This window comes from Dryas octopetala, chromosome 3 (genome assembly GCF_963921425.1).
Source record: "Dryas octopetala chromosome 3, drDryOcto1.1, whole genome shotgun sequence".
NCBI lineage: Eukaryota > Viridiplantae > Streptophyta > Magnoliopsida > Rosales > Rosaceae > Dryas > Dryas octopetala.
In genome coordinates, this window is record NC_141368.1 from 16,528,843 (window position 1) to 16,550,016 (window position 21,174).

The 21,174-nt window shown below is 36.5% G+C and overlaps 3 protein-coding genes across 3 annotated transcripts; all 3 read right to left on the bottom strand.

Moving 5' to 3' along the window:
- Positions 1-23: 23 nt before the first annotated feature.
- On the bottom strand, positions 24-2,421 carry LOC147291389 (uncharacterized). The gene is made up of 5 exons (XM_086235932.1): positions 1,980-2,421; positions 1,554-1,703; positions 1,317-1,454; positions 1,058-1,114; positions 24-151 (listed from the first exon to the last, which is right to left on the bottom strand). Exons 1-5 carry the CDS (start codon positions 2,419-2,421, stop codon positions 24-26), a joined length of 915 nt encoding a protein of 304 aa, XP_086092058.1.
- A 3,308-nt stretch (positions 2,422-5,729) lies between these two features.
- On the bottom strand, positions 5,730-10,980 carry LOC147291390 (uncharacterized). Its single transcript, XM_086235933.1, has 11 exons — positions 10,633-10,980; positions 10,304-10,516; positions 9,198-9,290; positions 8,993-9,106; positions 8,303-8,863; positions 7,627-7,889; positions 7,353-7,526; positions 7,152-7,259; positions 6,991-7,060; positions 6,800-6,898; positions 5,730-5,846 (listed from the first exon to the last, which is right to left on the bottom strand). Exons 1-11 carry the CDS (start codon positions 10,978-10,980, stop codon positions 5,757-5,759), a joined length of 2,133 nt encoding a protein of 710 aa, XP_086092059.1. The 3' UTR covers positions 5,730-5,756.
- Positions 10,981-11,377: 397 nt separating this feature from the next.
- On the bottom strand, positions 11,378-14,774 carry LOC147291391 (uncharacterized). Its single transcript, XM_086235934.1, has 3 exons — positions 12,313-14,774; positions 12,112-12,217; positions 11,378-12,028 (listed from the first exon to the last, which is right to left on the bottom strand). The coding sequence occupies exons 1-3, from the start codon at positions 14,772-14,774 to the stop codon at positions 11,378-11,380; spliced, it is 3,219 nt and encodes a 1,072-aa protein (XP_086092060.1).
- Between the last annotated feature and the right edge of the window lie 6,400 nt (positions 14,775-21,174).

Genomic DNA, 21,174 nt, shown 5'->3' on the forward strand with positions numbered 1-21,174 from the left:
TTTTCTGGTCTCTCCTTGTTTTGTTATTGTGGTGTTCTCTGCTCAACAATGATATCTCGTCTTGACAAGTTTGTCACATTGCACATCAAACCTATCAATTCATGAACTCGATCGTGGGTCCGTTTCCTGTCATATATGCGATTGAATATTCCTAGTTTGACACTGAAACAATATAAAATTAAAAATGGTTTCAAAGAATATTTGATGATTAAGATAAAAGTGAGAAGAAGAAAACAACCATGTGAATGTGACATACCCACAAGTTCAAGGAGATGAGGGATAATAAGATTAATACCATGAAAAAAATGTGTGAAATTGAAAAAATTGAAAGTTCAAAAATCTATATTAGGGATGATGTGGAATTTGTAAGGATTGTTTGAAAGTTTGGATTGAGGTTAGGAGTGAGATCGACCTTGGGGTCTTGGTTTGGTTTCCGAGGTTCACACTCCAGTGTTGGTGAATGGGTCTGAGTCTAGGTCCCAATCCTTGAATTGGTCCGTTGCTAATTGAGGTTCAGACTTTTTATATAAATTTTAGATATGGAATATATTGGATTTATATGTTAGCATATATATTTCCCTGCTTATTGAGCAGTGGTGGCACACATTATTTATTTGTTTTTCTCTCTTTTCTTAAATTATTTTCTAAGAACCGAATCAAAGGATGGGAGAATAACGGTAACTGTGGAATAGTAGTACTAAGTCTACCCGGGATAGTTTGTATAGTTTAGACTCGACTACAAACCCGAAGCAAAGTATATTTGGAATAGAGTGTCTGCATGGTATAGGTTGTATATTTCTGGCTACAGTTTCAATGTTATGCTAGAGTTATGAGTTCATCTTTTGGAATGGTAATGAAAGTCTTGTACTATTTTGAAAGAATGGGATGTGATAAAAGTATTTCGGTTGGCCACTTTAACGGTCTCATTTTTATTGCTTTAAACTAATTTACTATATTTTGGCCAAAAAAAAAAAAAAAAGAAGCAAAAGCATTTGAAAAAATGAGTTCAATTTTTACTAGTTAGCTAAATGAGTTCAACTTTAGACAAACAACATACCTGAGCAAATGAGATCCCTTCGATTATCATCTTGGTCATTTTCTCGCTTTTCAACATCTATATAGAGATATAATTGCATAAGAAATATCATTTTCTTGCTTTTCAACATCTATAGAGATATCATTAAAATTGTTTTATGAACCCTGCTTGTCAACCATCGCATAAGAAAACTAGGTTCGCAAGCAGCATTATGTTAACCCTGCTTGTCAATTGTTACTAGTTGGCTAAAACCAAGTGGAACTTTGGACAAACAACATACCTGAGCAATTGAGATCTCTTTGATTATCATCTTGGCCATTTTCTAGCTTTTCAATATCTATAGAGGTATCATTAATGGTGGAAGGAGTCGACTTTTTTCTACTGTCGATAGTAGAAGTAGGTTGTATACGCCATATAACTATTAAGAAAGAACATAAACCCAATTAATCCATTAAACTATATGTTTGAAGTCAGATTTTTCTTTTAATATCTAGAGAAATGGGAATGTAATACTAACCCTTATAAATCCATCGTTCGCAGAATGTAAGTTGGCTTTCATTCAAATGTCCAGAACGCATTCCAGCCAATACATGTAAAGGAGCTTGCCCACAATAATTCAGAGTAGTGGTCAAGTTTGGCCAACGTTGAATTAAATTCCTCGCAAGAACTAAAGTATAGTGAAAGATGAATTAAGAAGGAATTAAAGAGATAATAATAAAGGCACTAGTAATAATTGATTAATTATATATATATATATATAGGCCTTTTATCCAAAGCGGACATCCCAAAATTTGCGGACGCCAACATAGGGCTGATATGGAGTAGACAGTGTGTCGACACAGATGATGTGCTGCAGCAAGTTTTGAAATTTTGTGTTGACACATTGTCTATCCATGTCAGCCTCTCTAAAAAATGACTATATGTATATATTTGAAAGTCTTACCAAAGTCTTTGGCAAAAACACACTGGGTAATAAGCTCAGCGCCATCGGTAGTCCCGTTGAAATCTTCATCTGGAGTAACGCGGTAGAGATACCGAGCCATTTGAGAATAGCCCAGCCCATAAGCCAGGAGAACTGGAGTTATTCTGTTTGAACGATTACGAAAGCGGATGCCAAGTAGTTTGTTGTTCTTTTCAACCATCCATTGAACCATTTTGGTGATTCCTGTATAAATGGCATCCTTAAAAGCTGTGTCACCATAAGCGTTATTTAATTCCAAATCTTCCTCTGTCATCAATCCCACCAACTCTTTCACAATATGCTCATGCTTATTTCTGACTGCTACGTGAAGAGCTGTCCTTCTGGATGGTGGAGGTCTTACTCTTACTAACGTGGGATTTTCTTTGACAAAATCTTTTGCAACATCCCAATTACCACTCTCCATATGCTTAAAGAAAGTTCGATGGTCGTTCAAGTCGCTGTTATCAGTGTCGGATCCTTGGATAGAAAAACAATTATTATGATTGTAAAATATTTTTTTATATAAAATTAACTATAGAAACAATTAGAGAAACCTCCATTTTTGGAAGACCCATTTATATTTTAGACCATTTTTTTGGTTTAATTTGATTTACACCCATTTTCAAATTTACCATGTAGAATCTTTGAGTTGAAAAAAGAAAAATTTTAATTTTTGTCAATTAATGTCTTATTTTAATGGGTCTTAAACTATTCATAAGGGTATAAATATCAAGTTTGTTATATGTAAACTATTAAAACTATTAATGGGTCTTAAACGTCATAGGCGAAAATGTCAATTGTATAAACTCTAATTCATCTTTGAATTTCTTAATTTTTGTCAAATTTCAAAGTCCGTATTACTTTGTGATGAATTAGAGTTGGCCGAAGACAAAAGTTCCCCCTACACACCGGGGTTCGAACCCTCCCTCTCACCTGTAATTAAAAAAAAAAAGTTTATATCACGTTCTTCATTTTCAAAGTCTAGCTTATGCTTGTTAACCATCCAAGTTCACCTATTCGGCAAAGTCTAGCAAACAAGTTTGGAACACTTAAAGTATTTTATGGTATGTAATGGTTGACTTTTTTTTTTTTTGGCCACTATGTAATGGTTGACTTACAATATATAAATATGCAGTTGGCTTCAATTTGGTTATCTGGTACAATTGGTTCCATTTTAATTTCAAATTTTGTTTGTAAACTCGCTTGTGTGTCAAGTGTTCTTAGTATATATGCATTTTCCAATCCTTTGGAAATGCACATGATACAGGTTGAAAATCATGCAGTAAATACTGTATTTTCCAAGAATAGCATAAAAGAAATGCTCTACATCATGTACTGCAAAACGTGCTTAATTTACAAATTCATAAATTTCAAATTAATTTCTATTCCAATATATGTTTTCATGCAACTATAAAATGAAAGTAAGGCTTTTATATATTAGTGGTTGAATCCATTGCAAAAGGCAGATTTTATGAAACTATAAAATGAAGGTGAGGCTTGCAAATATTAGTAGCTAGATCCATTGCAAAATGCAGTTCCTAAGCCACTTCAGTAATGAATTGTGCAACTACTTCAGAAACCATTCTCTAAGGTGACTTGATTCAGCCACTAACGCTTCCACAAAACAGTAATGGTTTGATTCACTTAGCATTGGACTGCCACATTAGTTGGTTTGCTAGCTGTCTACATCAATGTCAGGTTTGATGAAGTTAGCCAACCATACTATTTTTGGGGGTGCTGAAGACCAATAGCCACCCCATTCTGTACAACCATCAGCAGTTTAGTGACTGTATAGTGGCAATTGGTCTAGCCAACTCAATTTAGTTGCTAATGGAGCAATTGATGTAGGAAAAAAATGGTGAGTGTTGCCCATATTTGTTGTAGTGATAGGAACTCACTAGATTTTTTATGTAAAAGAATTGAAAATCGTTTTTGACGTTGGCAACACAAGTACATGTCATTTTTCCAAAAGAGAGCTAGGTGACCTACTGACCTCCAATGGTATATGGCATTTTTGTGCCAATCCATTGTTTTGTACATCCAAATTCACATCACCATTAATGTCCATATATCTGCCAAAGTACGTTCTATATTTTTATCATTTAAATGTGTTAAAATATGACAATGACACACCTAATGACATGGTAGTATTGGAGATGCTTAGGCATTGAAAAGATTACTATATATATATATATATATATGAGTGTATTTAATAATTAAAGAGGTTTAGTTGATATTCAAAAAGAAGTCTTTAAGTGGATGCATAAATATAATACGTACCATTAGTCACTTCTATTTCTTGGTCTTCATTTAGCACCAATTCCTCCTCCTTCGCATCGGTTGAGGTATGAAGAGGTCTCTCTCTCTTCTCTGAAAATAGAATTCTTGATGTTACAAATAGTGTTATGTACCATTGAATTTTTTTTTTTTTCTTATTGCTATATATGATCCAATTAATCTGCCAGGTATATTGTGAATTACCTTAAAACAGTAAGGCTAATATTGCCCCAAAAAATCAAAAGTTATCATTTGCGTCAGTTTCATGAATCGATTGTAATTAATGGTTCTATCACTACTACAAAATAGCAATCAGACAACGGATAATCACCGTTGTCTAAGTTTATAATTTACCGTCGTCTAATCGAGTGTTGTCTATTCATACCCCCAATAGACAACGGATAAAATCCGTTGTCCTGGTGCACCTACACAACGGTTATAGATGTACCACCGTTGTATATACAACCTTTAAAATCAATGATTTGGAAGATACCGTTGTTGAGTGCCAATTTAAACATCGGTTTATATTTAAAAACCGATGTGTATATATATATCAAACAACGGTTATGTTAAGTAAAGAATTGGTTTTACAACTATTTTAGGTAGAAACACGAGGTGAAATAGCCAATAAAACAACGGGTTATTGTTCAAAACCGTTGTCTAATCTATTGAATAATATGTGTATTGCTATGTCTATAGGTTTTTCAAACTACGGTGTTTTATATGAAACCGTTGTATTCATGCATTAAGAAAATTAAATATTAACCATATAACCGTTGTATATACTTATTTGGTACATCGATTTTTGGATTAGAAACTATTGTATGAAGGTACTTAGCACAATGGCTTCTTAAGATTTGTGTGGTATGCTTAAGAATTAGACAATGGTTTATGATATTGAACCATTGTAAGTCAAGGGCACATACCACGCTTTTTATCGAAAAACTGTTGTATAATGTGCCTGTTTACATCTGTTTTTAGAAACTCCCAATTGTCTTTGACCACAATGCAATTATAAACAAACAATGCAGAATCTGATTGATGAGATAGGTTGTTTTGGTACAACCATTAATTGATTCCCTTCATAATTAACATTCCTAATAAATTATACATTTACAAAATACCAATTCACAATAACAAAGGATTGGAATTTCTAATATAACCAAATAATATAAGATATTTAAAGGTAGTAATTGTATATATGTACCTTGCTCCCTTAACCCAAATTCATTCACAAAACCAGCCATATATGCCATAAACAAAACCCTCCATATATACCTTTCCAAAAAACTAGGCATCAATCTAATGAATCAATCTAATTGCTGCCATATATATATCAAAATATTATCCAGCAGCTAGCCTATCAATCATCCCAAGCTAATCTAGCAAAGTAATCAATATATCATATATACCCAAAGCTAGGCTAGCTAAACATATGGCCTATGTAAAAAAGGTGTCATGCAAAAATCCAACCAGAAATGTCTACATAAACTGGCCCACGAAGTTTGCCCATTCAGCCCGGACTTCATCGATATCTTCTTGGGTATAAGTGTTGTCCTGCCTTCGTTCCCACTGAAACAAGGCAAACATGGAGTACTAATTAAAAATAAAATTCAACCAAAAATTTTATGTAACAAAGATAATGATGTAACACCACAAATAGAAAGAAGAGGATTAGTTCTAAATCTCAATGTCCCAACCTCCCTGGCCCTCTATATTTGTGATGGCATGTCACTATCCCTGCTTGCATTTCATTTGTTCATATTGTTTTTTTTTTTGGGGGGTAAGAGGCATTTGTTAATCTATGGTCTCAATTTAAAATTCATCTATTTCTAAGACCCATTTCCCATCTTTGTTCGGTTAATTGAAAGCAGTTGAGGTTCCTGGGACTATCAAGGTGGCGCCAACAAACACTTCCAAAACTTGAGCAAGCATATTCTATTATTACATTGTGAAGCTCAAAGCTCCACACAGCATCACATAGCAGAGATTTGAAATTACCCAGAAGGGCCACTGTGTAGAAACAGTAATCATGAAAAGTGAAATATAATTTGAGACAGAGACTGCAACAAACAGTAGAAACAACACCATGATTAAAATTTAAAAGTAACTATATATATATAGTTAGCATCCACAAGATAAAATAGGGGCCTATATCCAGAATCAAGCTCCAATATATTAACACAAGTGATCATCAAAATTGTTTTCCTTTTATTCCAAGCTTTCAGCCACAATTTGTTTTCCTTTTATTCCAAGCTTTCAACTACATTTCCAAGCTTTCAGCCACAAAACAAATTAAAGCATTATAAATTGCAACAATACATTAACTTCTTTCTCAAGATTCGAATACCCATTTATAAATGCCCAGCAAGGTCTAAACAATTTATAAGTCATTTTGACATGATATTATATAGCTCCTAAGAGTAGCAAGGGTTCAAAATGTCCAAGTAAAAGACAATTATCATATCACTGCTCATACCAAAAACATGACCAACATAATGTGAGGTTGGCTGACTAATTCATACCTTATTCACAAAAGCTAAGCCCTCATCTTCAATTATTTCCTTCATAAAGCGCATAACAAAATAACCACACTCCTTGTCACTTGGTTGTTGAGGAATGCCCTAAATACAAATAAACATTAATTAGAATGAGCACATATATAGTTCATTTAGCAATTTGTTATTTGATGTTTAAAGCAAACAAGCCAACCTACCGCCATATTTTTCCAAATTATTGTTTTACGCCCTTGCCTATTCACTTGAGCATTGAATATTTTAATCCCGCTGTGGCATGATCGAAAAACCAAATGATTTCAACACTTTATGAGATATGGAGTGAAATTATAAAATGATGACAAAAAAATTACAGCCTTACTTGTCCACAACAGTTCTCCATTCATCACCGATCAGACGCCTTCTCATTGGGTCCATAAAATAGACAATCTCCTTCTCCGGATTGATAACCGTCAACATCCAATGATTTCTACGCATTTAAAATTCTCTTTAAATACATTACATGGCTGGAAATGTGTATTTACATTGACAATCAAAGATATTTTAACATTGAATAACTTACCCGGAATTGTAAGGGACTAAAAAAATCTTATCGTTAGAAGACGTGGCGAACCTATCTGCCAAGTGCCGTGTTCTTTCCGTTACAGTTCCACACCCTATTGCACCAGTTCGAGCAGGGTCTACGAAACCAACCATGTTTACCATCTTTGATCTCTTCACCACATTGTACAAGTACCTAAAAAATATTTAGCAAGTCAAATAGCTAGCATGATTGAATAATCTCATCTTTTTTGCTGGATATTAATATGTAAAAATCCCCTATTCATTTTTTTTACCTCATGTAAACCACAATACAGTTGGCTGATATTTCAACCATGCCACCAAATTGGGTAATATCTTCGGACAGTATGTAGGTTCTACGAGCTGCCCCAAAAACGTCCGCCTCTATTTCAAAGTTGATTGGTAATCCCTCATTCATTACATTTTGTGCATACATGCACAACAACTTCAGTGGCGTAGGCATTGCTTGCAGGTTCAACACAATTCCCTTCATCCTATCTTGCTTCTCATCTTTTGCTTTCTTCAACACAATCTTGTCCTGCCCAGCACACATCCAAAGCACATATAACATTATAAAAATTAATTGTAGGGCTGGGTTTCAATTCATTCAAACCTCAATGGAGTACTTATAATCATCAAAAATCAATATGTTGTATTAGTTGACTACTTAATTTGTACATGCAGCAGCTGCCAGCTTGCCAAGGTGTGTCGTCTATGAGTCAAATTATAAAAGAGTGTCTATGAGTCATATTCATGGTTACTTAATGAGAAAAATTAAGGCTAGCTAGCTTTGTAGTTAGGCAAGGGAGAAATTGATCTGATGAATACAATGCATATTGCAGAGAGGGGTAATGGCCAAGTATTATTATAAATTTATAATAATACTTTGAAACAAGGTTTATAGTCAAATTATTGTATGTGAATTCAAATAAGTTGGGATGAAATATATACCTTCAAAACAATTTTCTTATCCTGCCCAGATTCCAGGTGGACACAATCAGCATCCACATCGATCTTCTGCGTGTCTTTCTTGTCCACCTGCTGTTCAGCATTCTTCTTCATTTCCTTCTCCACATTTTCTTCAATATTGTCCTCAACTTTGTTCAGAATAAGAGTCTTCTTGACTGCATTGGTGCTTGCTTTATCAGAGCCATATCCAACAGTATGAGGAGTTGATGGAGTACCGGGATTAGGGGCTAACATCTCAGGGGTTGGTCCCTCAGCCTTGGAATTCTTCCCTTCCTCTATTTCATGAATTTTCTCCATCCAATATTTTCGTTCCTCAGCTATTATCTTCTCCCGCTCCTCTTCCATGATCTGTTTGACACTATCTCTGATTGTGTCTTTTATACTCTTTCTTGGAGGGAGCCTAAAGTAAGAACTAGGCTTTACATAACCTCCCACACCTCTAACTCGCCCCGAGTGCTCAGGGGTCCCTAATGCCATTGTTAGCACATCAGTGGTACCAGAAATAGATAATGTGCCATCAGCTACCTGTTTCTTCAAATCCTCCTGAAACAATATATGTCTTATAAATAAACAAGGACAAATAAAGTTGATTTCAAATTTAAAAAGAAGTCAACATTGTCAGATCCAACATTGGTAGGATTATAATCAATACAATATCAGTAGCTTACTTACAATTCTGGCAGCAGTCTCCGCTACCTTTGCATTTGGGATCTTCCCACTTTTATCTTCGTGTGCTTTAATCCAAAGGGTTGCCCGATCAAACTCCGCATCAGGCATTGTTTTCAGCTTTAAAACAAACAAATGATTAACATCTTAATAAACTTGATTAACATCTTAATATATATATTCAACCAAGGCAGTTAAAATTCACACTAACCAGTTCATCCTCCAAACCAGCATACCCTTTACGCGATAGTCTATGACGATACTCATGCTTAGATATCCTATCCACCTGTTCGTTGTGAACTTGCTGCAAAATAGAATATTTCCACACAGTGAGGACTCTATTTACAAGTTTAAAAACAACAATTTTATAGAAATAAAACAAAAGAAAAAGCTGACATGCAGACCAGACCAAGGATCACTTGCATGGTCATCCCAATTCAAAGTCCTGGCAGCTCACTTGCCAGGACAGAAAGGGAGGATTTAATACACATGTACAAAAACAGCTGCATTAGTTGTGAGCCAGGACAGAAAGGGAGGATTTATTACTGGTACAGTAATATGCTATCTGCATTAGTTGCACATTAATGCATATGTAGCTAACAGCTGTGAGCCTGTGACTTGAATTGTGTGGTTGTTGTGGCTGTATGTTGTGTACTTGCAGGTGCATGCATGTTTTTATGATGCACAATTTGGTTTCAATTTCTTAAACCATTTTAGAAGCCACACATTGTATTTCAAAAACTGCTATAATATAATCTGTAACCCTATCCTACTTCAGTTACATGCATTTTCAAACACTTTCTTCCTAAACAACATGGGCCACTACTTTGTATTCAACATAAATTAGTTTAGAAGCATTTTCTTGCACTTAGAATTAACTAGTTTTGCTTGTCTGCATCTAGCTTGCCAATGTCCAATCATTCCTAAGTATGAACTTAGATGTGCTCTGAATTTGAGTATAGAATGCAAACTCACAATAGTTTATTGAAATGATTAATAATTTAATATCTGGAAAATATTTCTTTAGTCAATTAACTGATGGCAAAGTATTTGTACCTTGTTAAAGTCCAATGACAATTAAGGTAACTGTAATTGTCCTTGACTCATCAACTACCAAATATCAGTCACCTTTACTGTCTCAATTATAGGCAATCACTTCATTTCACTTTCATTTTTCATTGAGGTTGTTATTGTAATGAGTCATGACTTGTTTGTCTTTTCAGATTGTTTTTGTACATGTGTATTAAATCCTCCCTTTCTGTCCTTGAATAGTGATTGAATATAACCAACAAAAAATAGGCATAATTAATATCTTACCTCCCACTGAACCGAAATCCTAGAGTTCACAAAGACCTTCCAATCTGCCTTCTCAATAAATTCATACTCTTTAGGAGGGTCAATTAATAAATCAGGTTGGTCTTTGTAAGGGAGTACATATTTAGTAGTCAGTCTAGACTTGAATTCCCTCCACTTAGATGATGCAGATGCTAACACCATCTTCCTACATTCAGCAGGTAGCACAAAAGCCATCTACTTGCATAGAGAAACACACGTTACACAATTTACATCTTAATAAAACTGTAATTTTATAAAGTTTTAGTATGATAATGTACTAGTCATATAAATGTAGGACAAATGTTGCTTACCTCTACATTTTCCCAAATTTTGGCCTTTACATGATCATCCACTTTCTTCCAAGTGTCTATGATAATTGGGACCTTTGTACGTGCTAAAGTCCCAATGTAAGACTGCATCTCGGTCGCTGCCTTCCCATGTGGCTGCCCTTTTGCATTGAACTCCACCACCTTTTTGACTTTCATTATTTTTCGCTTTACAATGCGAGGCATTGTAACCATCCCCCTCTTATTCTTTCCATTAACTGAGCTCTCGGTGGTGGCAGTGTCCTTTGTCACCTTCGATTGAGATGAAGTGGGCTCAGCTGCCTTTGATTTGGAGGTCTTCTTCTTGGAGGAAGCCACTGCCTTTGCACCCATTGAAGTGGGCTCAGCTGATTTTGATTACTGTAAAAAATAAATAAATAAATGATTGAAACCTATAGAATTTACTACTAAAGATTTAATTTTCAGTACCAAGTAAAAACTCATGAATGGCAGTGTCATAGAGATATGCTACATATCCTTCCAATTAGATTAATAGAACTAACCTTTACTTATCTGTAGTTTCTGCTAAATTTTGCAAAGAATGCAGTAAAGCACCTGCAAAACAATACCAATCATGGATTAAAAGCTTTATATAATCAGATACATGGATTAAAAGCTTTATATAACCAGAAAAACACTTAACCAAAAATCACACATTAAAAATAAGCACACAGTCATGGCTCAAGCAAAACAAAAAAACCAGTTACCTTAGATAAATGCCCTTTTGATACTACTGATCAATCCATATACCCTCACCATCAGGTCTAATGCAATTTGTAGGATTTTCACTAACAATGTCATCAAATGTCTCAATGGATGGAAGATCTCTGGTAAAAGGTTCATGATCCACTATAATATCCCCTAACTCATCATCATAATCGCAATCATTGTAATTTCTATCTTGGGTTGATAGAACAACAGACCATGCAGCATCTGCAGGGTCTTCCACGTAAAAGACTTGTTTGACTTGGCTAGCCAAAACAAATTGATCATGCTTGAAACCTATCCTACTAAGATTGACCAAAGTAAAGCCTAGATCATCTATTTTAATTCCATTTGTATTCTCAACCCAATCGCACTTAAAGATAGGAATTCTAAACTTGAAGTAGTCAAGTTCCCATATTTCTTGAATCACCCCATAGAAACACATATCTGTGATTATGGGGTTTTTATCTTTCGCACTAGAAATTTGCATTATATCACCAACCCAACACACGCCACTATTTTGAACAGCCCGAACTGCATCACGAGTCTTAGTATTAAAATGAACCCCATTAATGGAATAAGCATTAAATTTCGGGACTTCCATGCATGGCCCATCAGCTAGCCAACTCAGCGTGTCTGGTATGTCATTAGTTTCACAATTGAGGTCAGATTTAACCTGCAAGGATAAACACTCATTTACATACAAGCTAGGAATTACTTATATAGCTTAGTGCATCCTTTTAAGAAACTAACACTTACTCGATTCTTTAACCAAAGAATGAAAGTGCGATTGTGCTTATCTTGCAGCCACTTTTCATTTTTTTTGAACCTAGGATGTGTAGCCTTCAAATAGCTCATATGCTCACTACAAAAAATGTTAGAATCCTCAATTAATATTGACAGTTGTGCTACTCAAAGACTTAATTAATGAACATGAAAATGAAGTCAGATTTCCCTTACGCGATATAAGGTGTCACTTCCTTTGTATTCTCTAATACAAACAGATGGGCTTGGTCCAAAAGCTCACGATCAACCCTATGTATAGAAGCACCGGATAAGGGCTTACATTCCTTAGAAGATCCCTGATTGTGTCTTGATGGGATTCCAACAGTACTGCCACGAGAAAGATGTTCAAAGCAAAATTCCAAAGCTTCTTCAGCAATATAACACTCGGCAATGCAACCCTCGGGTCGATACCGATTCCGAACATACCCCTTTAGCACTTTCATATACCGTTCAAACGGATACATCCACCTAAAGTAAACTGGTCCACATAACTGAACTTCTCTAATAAGATGCACCGTTAAATGAACCATAATATCAAAAAATGATGGTGGAAAATACTTCTCGAGCAAACAAAGTGTAACCACTAGATCTTCCTGCGTCTTATCTAGTATAGAAGTATCCACCACTTTACTACATATAGCATTGAAGAAGAAACAAAATCTGGTTATAGCATATCTCACAGGCTTCTCCAAAACTGAACGGATGGCCACGGGTAGTAATTGTTGCATGAAGGCATGACAATCATGTGACTTAAGGTCAACAAGTCTTAAATCCTCCATTGATACCAGACTCCTAACATTTGAAGAATACTGCTCAGGGACTTTCATACCAAAAAAAGAATTGCATACGGTTCTCTTCTCTTCCCTCGAAAGATTCCAACTAGCTGCAGGCAAATGAGTTCTTTTTTCTCCAACAATAGGTACTAATTCAGTACGTACCCCCATGTCCAGGAGATCTAAACGAGCTGCAAGCCCATCTTTTGTTTTGGTAGGAATGTTCAACAATGTACCGATAATACTATCGCATACATTTTTCTCAATGTGCATAACATCGAGAATATGCCGAACATGAAGAGATTTCCAATATTCGAGTTGGAAAAAGATTGACTTCTTTTTCCAACACGCTCTTGTATCACCCTCCACCCGGTTACGGGGCCACTTTTTCTTCCCAAAAGGTAAGAAATTAAGGCTTTCCACCTTTGCCAATACTTCTTCCCCACTTAATGGCACAGGAGGTGGAGAAAATTCTTGACAATTATTAAATGCAGCCTTTTGCTTTCGATAAGGATGATGTCGTGCTAAGAATCTTCGATGGCCTATGTATGAGCATTTATTACCATGAACCAACCTGTGGGGTTTTGTGTGTTCTCCACATACTGGACATGCATTATATCCTTTTACCACACATCCAGATAAGTTACCATAGGCTGGAAAATCGTTTATTGTCCATAAAAGTACAGCTTTTAGAGTGAAATACTCTCCTTTGTATGCATCATACACTTCTGCAACTCCCTGCCATAGCCTTTTTAAATCATCAATCAAAGGTGCTAGGTAAACGTCTATATCATTTCCAGGTTGTTTAGGACCAGAAATTAATAGACTCATCATCATGAACTTTCTTTTCATACACAACCATGGTGGAAGGTTATAAGTGACAAGTAGAACAGGCCAGCAACTGTATCTACTACTTAAAGAGCTATGGGGATTGAAACCATCAGCTGCAAGTGCGAGTCTTAGGTTTCTAGGATCTTCAGCAAATTCAGGCCACTTATAGTCCACTAACTTCCAAGACGGGGAATCTGCAGGATGCCGCATCTTACCATCATTCACTCTTCCATGAACATGCCAAGTCAAACTCTCAGATGTTTTACTAGACTGAAACATCCTTTTAAACCTTGGGATAATTGGAAAGTACCACAACACCTTTGCGGGCACTCCCTCCTTAACAGTTGAATCCTTACTTAACTTCCACCTTGACACAGTACAATTGGGGCAATTAACCTCATCAGCATACTCATTCCTATACAAAATGCAGTCATTAGGGCATGCATGTATTTTCTCATAGTCCATACCTAATGCACACAAAGTCTTCTTAGCCTCATACATAGACGTGGGTATTTTATTACCTGATGGAAGAAAATCCCCAAAGGCAATCAAGTAGTCAGTGAAACTTGCATCACTCAATCCATGCTTTGCTTTCAAATTGTACAATCTTACAAGTGCTCCCAACTTGGTGAATTTATCACAACCAGGATATAAAGGTTCATCGCCATCCCCAACCGAATTAATGAAATCGTTACAATCATTTGAACATTCTTCCTCTTCATTATCTCCCATATCCACTGTTTCGGAAACAAAATTAGTATCTTGTTCCTCCACACATCTACCTACATTCGCAAATGTACTTGAAACTTCTCCATGCCATATCCAAGTTTGGTAACTTTGGTCAACCCCATTTAAATAGAGATGATCCCTTATAACTCTAATCCCAAATTGTCTCATATTTCCACATTTTTGGCAAGGGCAATGAATGAGGTTTGGGTTTCTAGCATGCTGTAATGCAAAATTGAAGAATTCTTGAATCCCTAACTCATATGCCCTTGATCTCCTATCCGCATACATCCATGACTTATCCATCTTTCACCAAAAACAAACATATCATTTATAAAATCATACCAAATATTGACTCTATTGAAACAAAACAAAAAGAAATTAACACAAACTAAACATAACCACTATACCAGAACCCATAAACCTTGTACCTTTAACACACATATTTTTGGGTATTGGAGGGGCAGCAGCTATATATGCACTTCAATACAAAATTTCAAACTCCTAACTATTATTCCCATCAAATTCAAGTATGTTTTCTATAATGTATAACAAAAGTAATGTGAATAGCATCAAGAAATCAACACAATCCCTACAATAGTCTAAAAATAAAACTGTACCAAACAAAGTAGTTATTCAACATGCAAGTACCAAGCTCAAACAAAGTAGTGAGTAATCCTAAACTATACCTAACTACATGCCAGAACCAACAAAACAGGGAAAACAAAAAAAAACCAAACAAGAAAAATAAAATGAAAACCAGCCTGATGAACTCACCTTTCCAATCCAATCAGTGCGCAGCCTATATTCACAATCCCCAAGCTCATTAAGCAATTCACCTCTTCAACTAATGTTGTCATATATAGGAAATTAATTATACAAGTTATCAAGATCTAAACAAAGCACAAAACCAAGCAGGAAAAAAACCCCGAAATTTGGTGCTTTTCTAACCACAAAACAGAAGTGCACACCCTAACCCAAATTTGGGGCTTTTATTTAGAGAGGAAAAGACCCGTTCGAAATCTGATTTTTCATACCCATATTGAAATCTATTTTTATTTAACAAATTTCATACCCTAACCCAAATTTACCTGAGTGATAGGCGAAGATGATGAACGGGAGTGCTTCTTTGGTCGATTAGTGTTGAAATTAGGGCACACAAATGGGCGACAAGGAAGGAGCTAGGAGGAGAAAGATGGCAGAAGTATTGAAGATTGAGCGATGAGTGAAACTTGAGCGATGAGTGAAGATTGAGCGACGAGTGCTTCTTCAGTCCCAGTGATGAGTGAAGATTGAGCGATGAGTGTACGAATTGGGCTGCAGTGAAGATTGAGGATGCAGATGAAGTGTTCAATGGCGCTGAGTGCTTCTTCAGTCCCAGTGCATGCTTCTCGAATGGGGGCTAAGTGTTCTGTCTGATGGGTGGGTGAAGTCAAGAGGGTTTGACCCAAAAAGACTTAAGGCGCCAAAAGGGTTTCATTAAAGCGGGCGTGCGCTTTGACAATACAAAGACCCGCAAATTTTTAATTTTTGTGTAACTTGCCCTACACAACGGATTTTCCTAAAACTATTGTTTTTAATAATTTAGAAAAATCTATCCAACCAAATAGCATTGGATATGATACCATTATATAACGGTAATTTAATACCCGTTGTGTATTAAATTAAGATAACGGATAAAATACTAACCGTTGTCTATTGACTGTTGTCTATTTATATAATTGTAGTGGTGTATCACTACAAAAAATAAAGGTTTGGGCGACGAACCTAGTTCCTCTCCCAAAGTCAGATTTCGTCGCCCAAGAGTTTGGGCGACGAACTCAGTTCGTCGACAGTTTAGCCGCCCAAGTCACGACGCCCAAGAGTTTGGGCGACGAACCAGTAACTTTCGTCGCCCAAAGACATCTTGGGTAACGGATTTTTTTCGTCTCCTCAATCATATTATTCGTCGCCCAAGTCCTATTTTGAGCGACGAATAAGACATTTCGTCGCCCAAAGAAGGTTTGAGCGACGAATATATCCGTCGCCTAAACATGCTTCGGGGGAGGAATAATTAATTTCCTCGCTAGATCATACTTTGGGCGACGAACATCTTCGTCGCCTAAACATGATTTGGGCGACGAATATCACTATTCCTCGCCCAAAACATGTTTAAGCGACGAAATATTTCGTCGCTTAAACATTATTTTAGGCGAGGAATAGTGATATTCGTCGCCCAAATCATGTTTAGGTGACGAAGATGTTCGTCGCCTAAACATTTTTTATTTATTTAGATTATATTGAATTTAATATTTAAAAAAAAATCTTTATTAAAAAACTATATAAAACAAAATTAATAAATTTATATATCAAAATATCCATACAAAGTAGTAATAACCCTAATGATCAATCTATTCTAAACCAGTAGCATCATCATCATTCATATCTGACGGAGGTTGATGAAAAGATGGTGGCGGGACAAACCCAGGTATTGCCTTAGTCAATGCAGCATACAACGCCTACTTCTCCGCTCTCTCAGCTCGTAAATCCTCCTGCAACTTCTTCACTTGAGCGGACAACCCTGCGACGACTGCAGATGGCTGAGAAGAAGATGAAGACGAAGACGAGGATCGAACATCACGAATCCGCCCATATCCCATTCCGCGTATTTCCTTACCGGGCCTAACACCCAATGAGTCTATCATAATACGAAGTCCGACATCGGGATCGGGTACTGGAATCGACTCCAACGGAGTACCCGGAAGGTACTGCTCGGCCAAGCTCTCTAAATATATTCTCAAGTTGGCCACCATCTCATCCTTCAAAATGTTATATATACAAGTAACCAATTAGAAAAATAAATATAAAAAATTGTGAAAAAAATTAAAATATAAAAAACTAACATGTTTTGCCTTGACCGCATCACAACCGGGATGAACATAGATATCTCCGAAAGTGTCTATCTCCGGGAATTGCGACCCACGCTGAAAAAGAAAATAATTTTGTCAAAGACCCAACCAATATTAAAGAATATATATGTATTAAATTAAATAATGACGTACCCGACGTCGCGACTCCACTCGATATGAGATGGGCGTCGGACCACTATGATGGTTAAACGGCTTCTCTTTCCGGTTTCTGGCATTGGCGACCGACTTCTTCTGTTAAATATTAAGCAAATTATAAATGTGTTAGTGTATGCATACAATAATAAAATAACAAAACAATAATCGATTTTTTAAAGATCGCACAAAAAATGATAAAACGTACCAAAAACGACGGACTCATGAAATGATCGCACAAAAAATGCCACTGGTCAGACCGCTCTACCAACTCCATAGGGGGGTTCGCCAATGCCTCAACTGCCGACGAAAATCCCTTGAAATACACGTGTAGTTCATGCTTCCACTGCCTGTAGGACTTGATGAGTAAATCTGTCATGTACGTGACGGTGAGCGGATCATCCATCTGAATGTCAAAGTTAACCTGAAAAAATATTAGATTGTTATGAATGATCAAATTTATCGTTTTGAATTAATTATTGAGCTATATACTCACTGAGATTGAGCGGATCATTTTGTGTTGAATCTCTGCCGGTAATTTTTTCCAAGTGGTTGCAACCATGGCGCACTCGGCACGGATAATAGCCCCCACATCGTGCGAGAACAAACTGTCAATGTTAGGATCTAACGGTCGTCGGCCGTTTTGCACACACATGACTGGAATCCGCGCCCCAGTACTGCGCACGATCCGAGAGGACTTCAACCCACTACATGGTCCCCTCGTCGCAGTGGATGACGTCGCAGTAGATGAAGCAGAAGTAGAAGCGGAAGCGGAAGCGGAAGCGGTGACCTGACTAGAGCGGTGAGATCGACGAGCCCTCCGTGGCATAGAGGGGCTCCCAGTACTCGAGGATGGCTGAACTACATCATTGGGAGCTGACTCCATCGTCTTCCACCTTATAACTAAATTATATTTCTCAAACTAATTAATCTACATTTTGTAATTAAACTAGTTTTTATATTTAAAAACTAACAAACTAACTAATCTACATACAAACTACCTAATAAATTTTATAATTAAAAAACATATAAAACAAACTACTTTTATATGAAAACTAATTTGTTATCTAGCATAAGAAAATATCAGCAAACTAATTTCCCTAAGAACAATGATCAGGATTAAACTAATTTATTCAACACTAATAAACAAATTTAAGAACAAAAAATTAAAAACACTAGCCAAATAACATTAAAGCAGCGATTGAGTCATAAGTCTGACCTGAAAAAATTTTCTGGGTATTACGATTCCCCTGGCCACCTGCACTTGATCCCCTGAAAAAGAAAAAAAGCCAAAGCTAATGAGCAGAAAACACAGAAAACAAAAAAACACCCAAAAAAAAAAACCCACATAACACATAAAACAAAAAAACAAAAAACACCCAAAAAAACAAAAACACCCAAAAAAAAAAAAAACCCACAATCGGTGCGCCTGGGGCGGGGATCGGCGAGGACGGCGGGGCTGGGGCTGGGGCTGGGCGGGGATCGGCGGGGACGGAGGGAGTGGGTGGTTGAGTCTGGGTTGAAGCAGCGGATGGGTTTCGGGGAGCGGGTGGGGTTGGGGTTGGGTTTCGGTGGGTGGGGTGGGTTTCGGGGAGCGGGTGGGGTTGGGTTTCGGTGGGTGGGGTGGGTTTCGGTGGGGAGGGCGGCGGTCAGGGAGGAAGATGGGTGGTCGGGGAGGGAGATGGGTGGGTAGGGCTGGGGCTGGGCGGGGATCTGCAGTCAGGGAGGGAGCGGGTGGTTGGGTCTGGGTTGGGTTTCGGGGAGCGGGTGGGGTGGGTTTCGGTGGGGAGGGTGGCGGTCAGGGAGGGAGATGGGTGGTCGGGGAGGGAGATGGGTTGAACCAGGGGAGAGGAAGAAGAGATGGCAGGGGAGAGAAGGAAGAAGAGAAAAAAAGAAGAAGAAGAAGAAAAGCAGATCTGGGGTATAATGGAAACTCTTTAGGCGACGAATATGAGTTCGTCGCCCAAATGGACTTTAGGCGACGAATATAATTTATTCGTCGCTTAAAGTCCATTTGGGCGACGAACTCATATTCGTCGCCTAAGTCTGTTAAATTTTTTGCGCGAAATGCCCCGCCAATTTTTTGAGTAAAATTCGCACGTAAAAAAGAAATTAGACTTTGGGCGAGGAATATACATATTCGTCGCCCAAAGGGACTTTAGGCGAGGAATTTACACATTCGTCGCCTAAAGTGACTTTAGGCGAGGAATAAGTTTGTCGCCTAAAGTATTTTTGGGTGACGAATTTATAAATTCGTCACCCAAAGTCCAATTTATTTTTTATAGCCCTTATTTCATTTTTTGCAAATTTATAATTTATATTTAATATTACCAAAATATATATATAATAAATCATTATAATAATATTGTATACTTAATAATATATGATAAGATTCTAAATTTTAACTTAATTACTAAATTATATTTATAATTTTAAATATATACAAATATAAAATAACTTAACGATGTTATATAATCACGATTTTATTAATTCTTTCATTGAAACCTTGTCATTTCAATAATTGTGAAAAACGATCAGAGCCGTTCATTTTCTATGTTCATACTCAAAGATCATTTCTACAAAAAATCAGCTAAATCGGAATTCAGCTAGTCGTTGAATTATCATTATAAAACTCACGATCGTTCTTTTATTTGATCACCGTTACCTAATTTCTACATCTTCAATTGAGCTAAATTTTTGCATAGATGATCTTTGAGTAGGGAACTAAAAAATGAACGGTTACGATCGTTGTAAACACGATCAAGATATGCCCATCTACATATAAATGAACAGTTTCAACACTTGATGAGTATAATTCTATTAATTCTTTCGTTGAAACTTTGTCGTTTCAATAATTGTGAAGACCAAAATGTGATTTCAACGATCAGAGCCGTTCATTTTCTATCTTCATACTCAAAGATCATCCCTGCAAAAAATCAGCCAAATCGGAATTCAGCTAGTCGTTGAATTATCATTATAAACTCAGGATCGTTCTTTAATTTGACCACCGTTACCTAATTTCTACATCTTCAATTGAGTTAAATTTTTGCAGGGATGATATTTAAGTAGGGAACTAAAAAATGAACGGTTACGATCGTTATAAACACGATCAAAATATGCTCATCTACATATAAATGAACGGTTTCAACACTTGATGAGTATAATTCTATTAATTCTTTCGTTGAAACCTTGTCGTTTCAATAATTGTGAATACTACAATGTGATTTCAACGATCAGAGCCGTTCATTTTCTATGTTCATACTCAAAGATCATCCCTGCAAAAAATCAGTCAAATCGGAATTTAGCTAGTTGTTGAATTATCATTATTAAACCCACGATCGTTCATTAATTTGAGCACCGTTACCTAACTTCTACAACTTCAATTGAGCTAAATTTTTATAAGGATGATCATTGAGTAGGAAACTAAAAAATGCACGGTTCAGATCGTTAAAAATATGATCTCATCGTATTATTATACCTAAATATAAATGCACATAAAAAATGAACTAGACTTTGGGCGAGGAATATATGAATTCCTCTCCCAAAGTAACTTTAGGCGAGGAATGTATAGATTCCTCGCCCAAGGTCACTTTAGGCGAGGAATAATTTCGTCGCCCAAAGTATAGCCCTAATGAATATCATATTTTACAAATTTATAATTTATA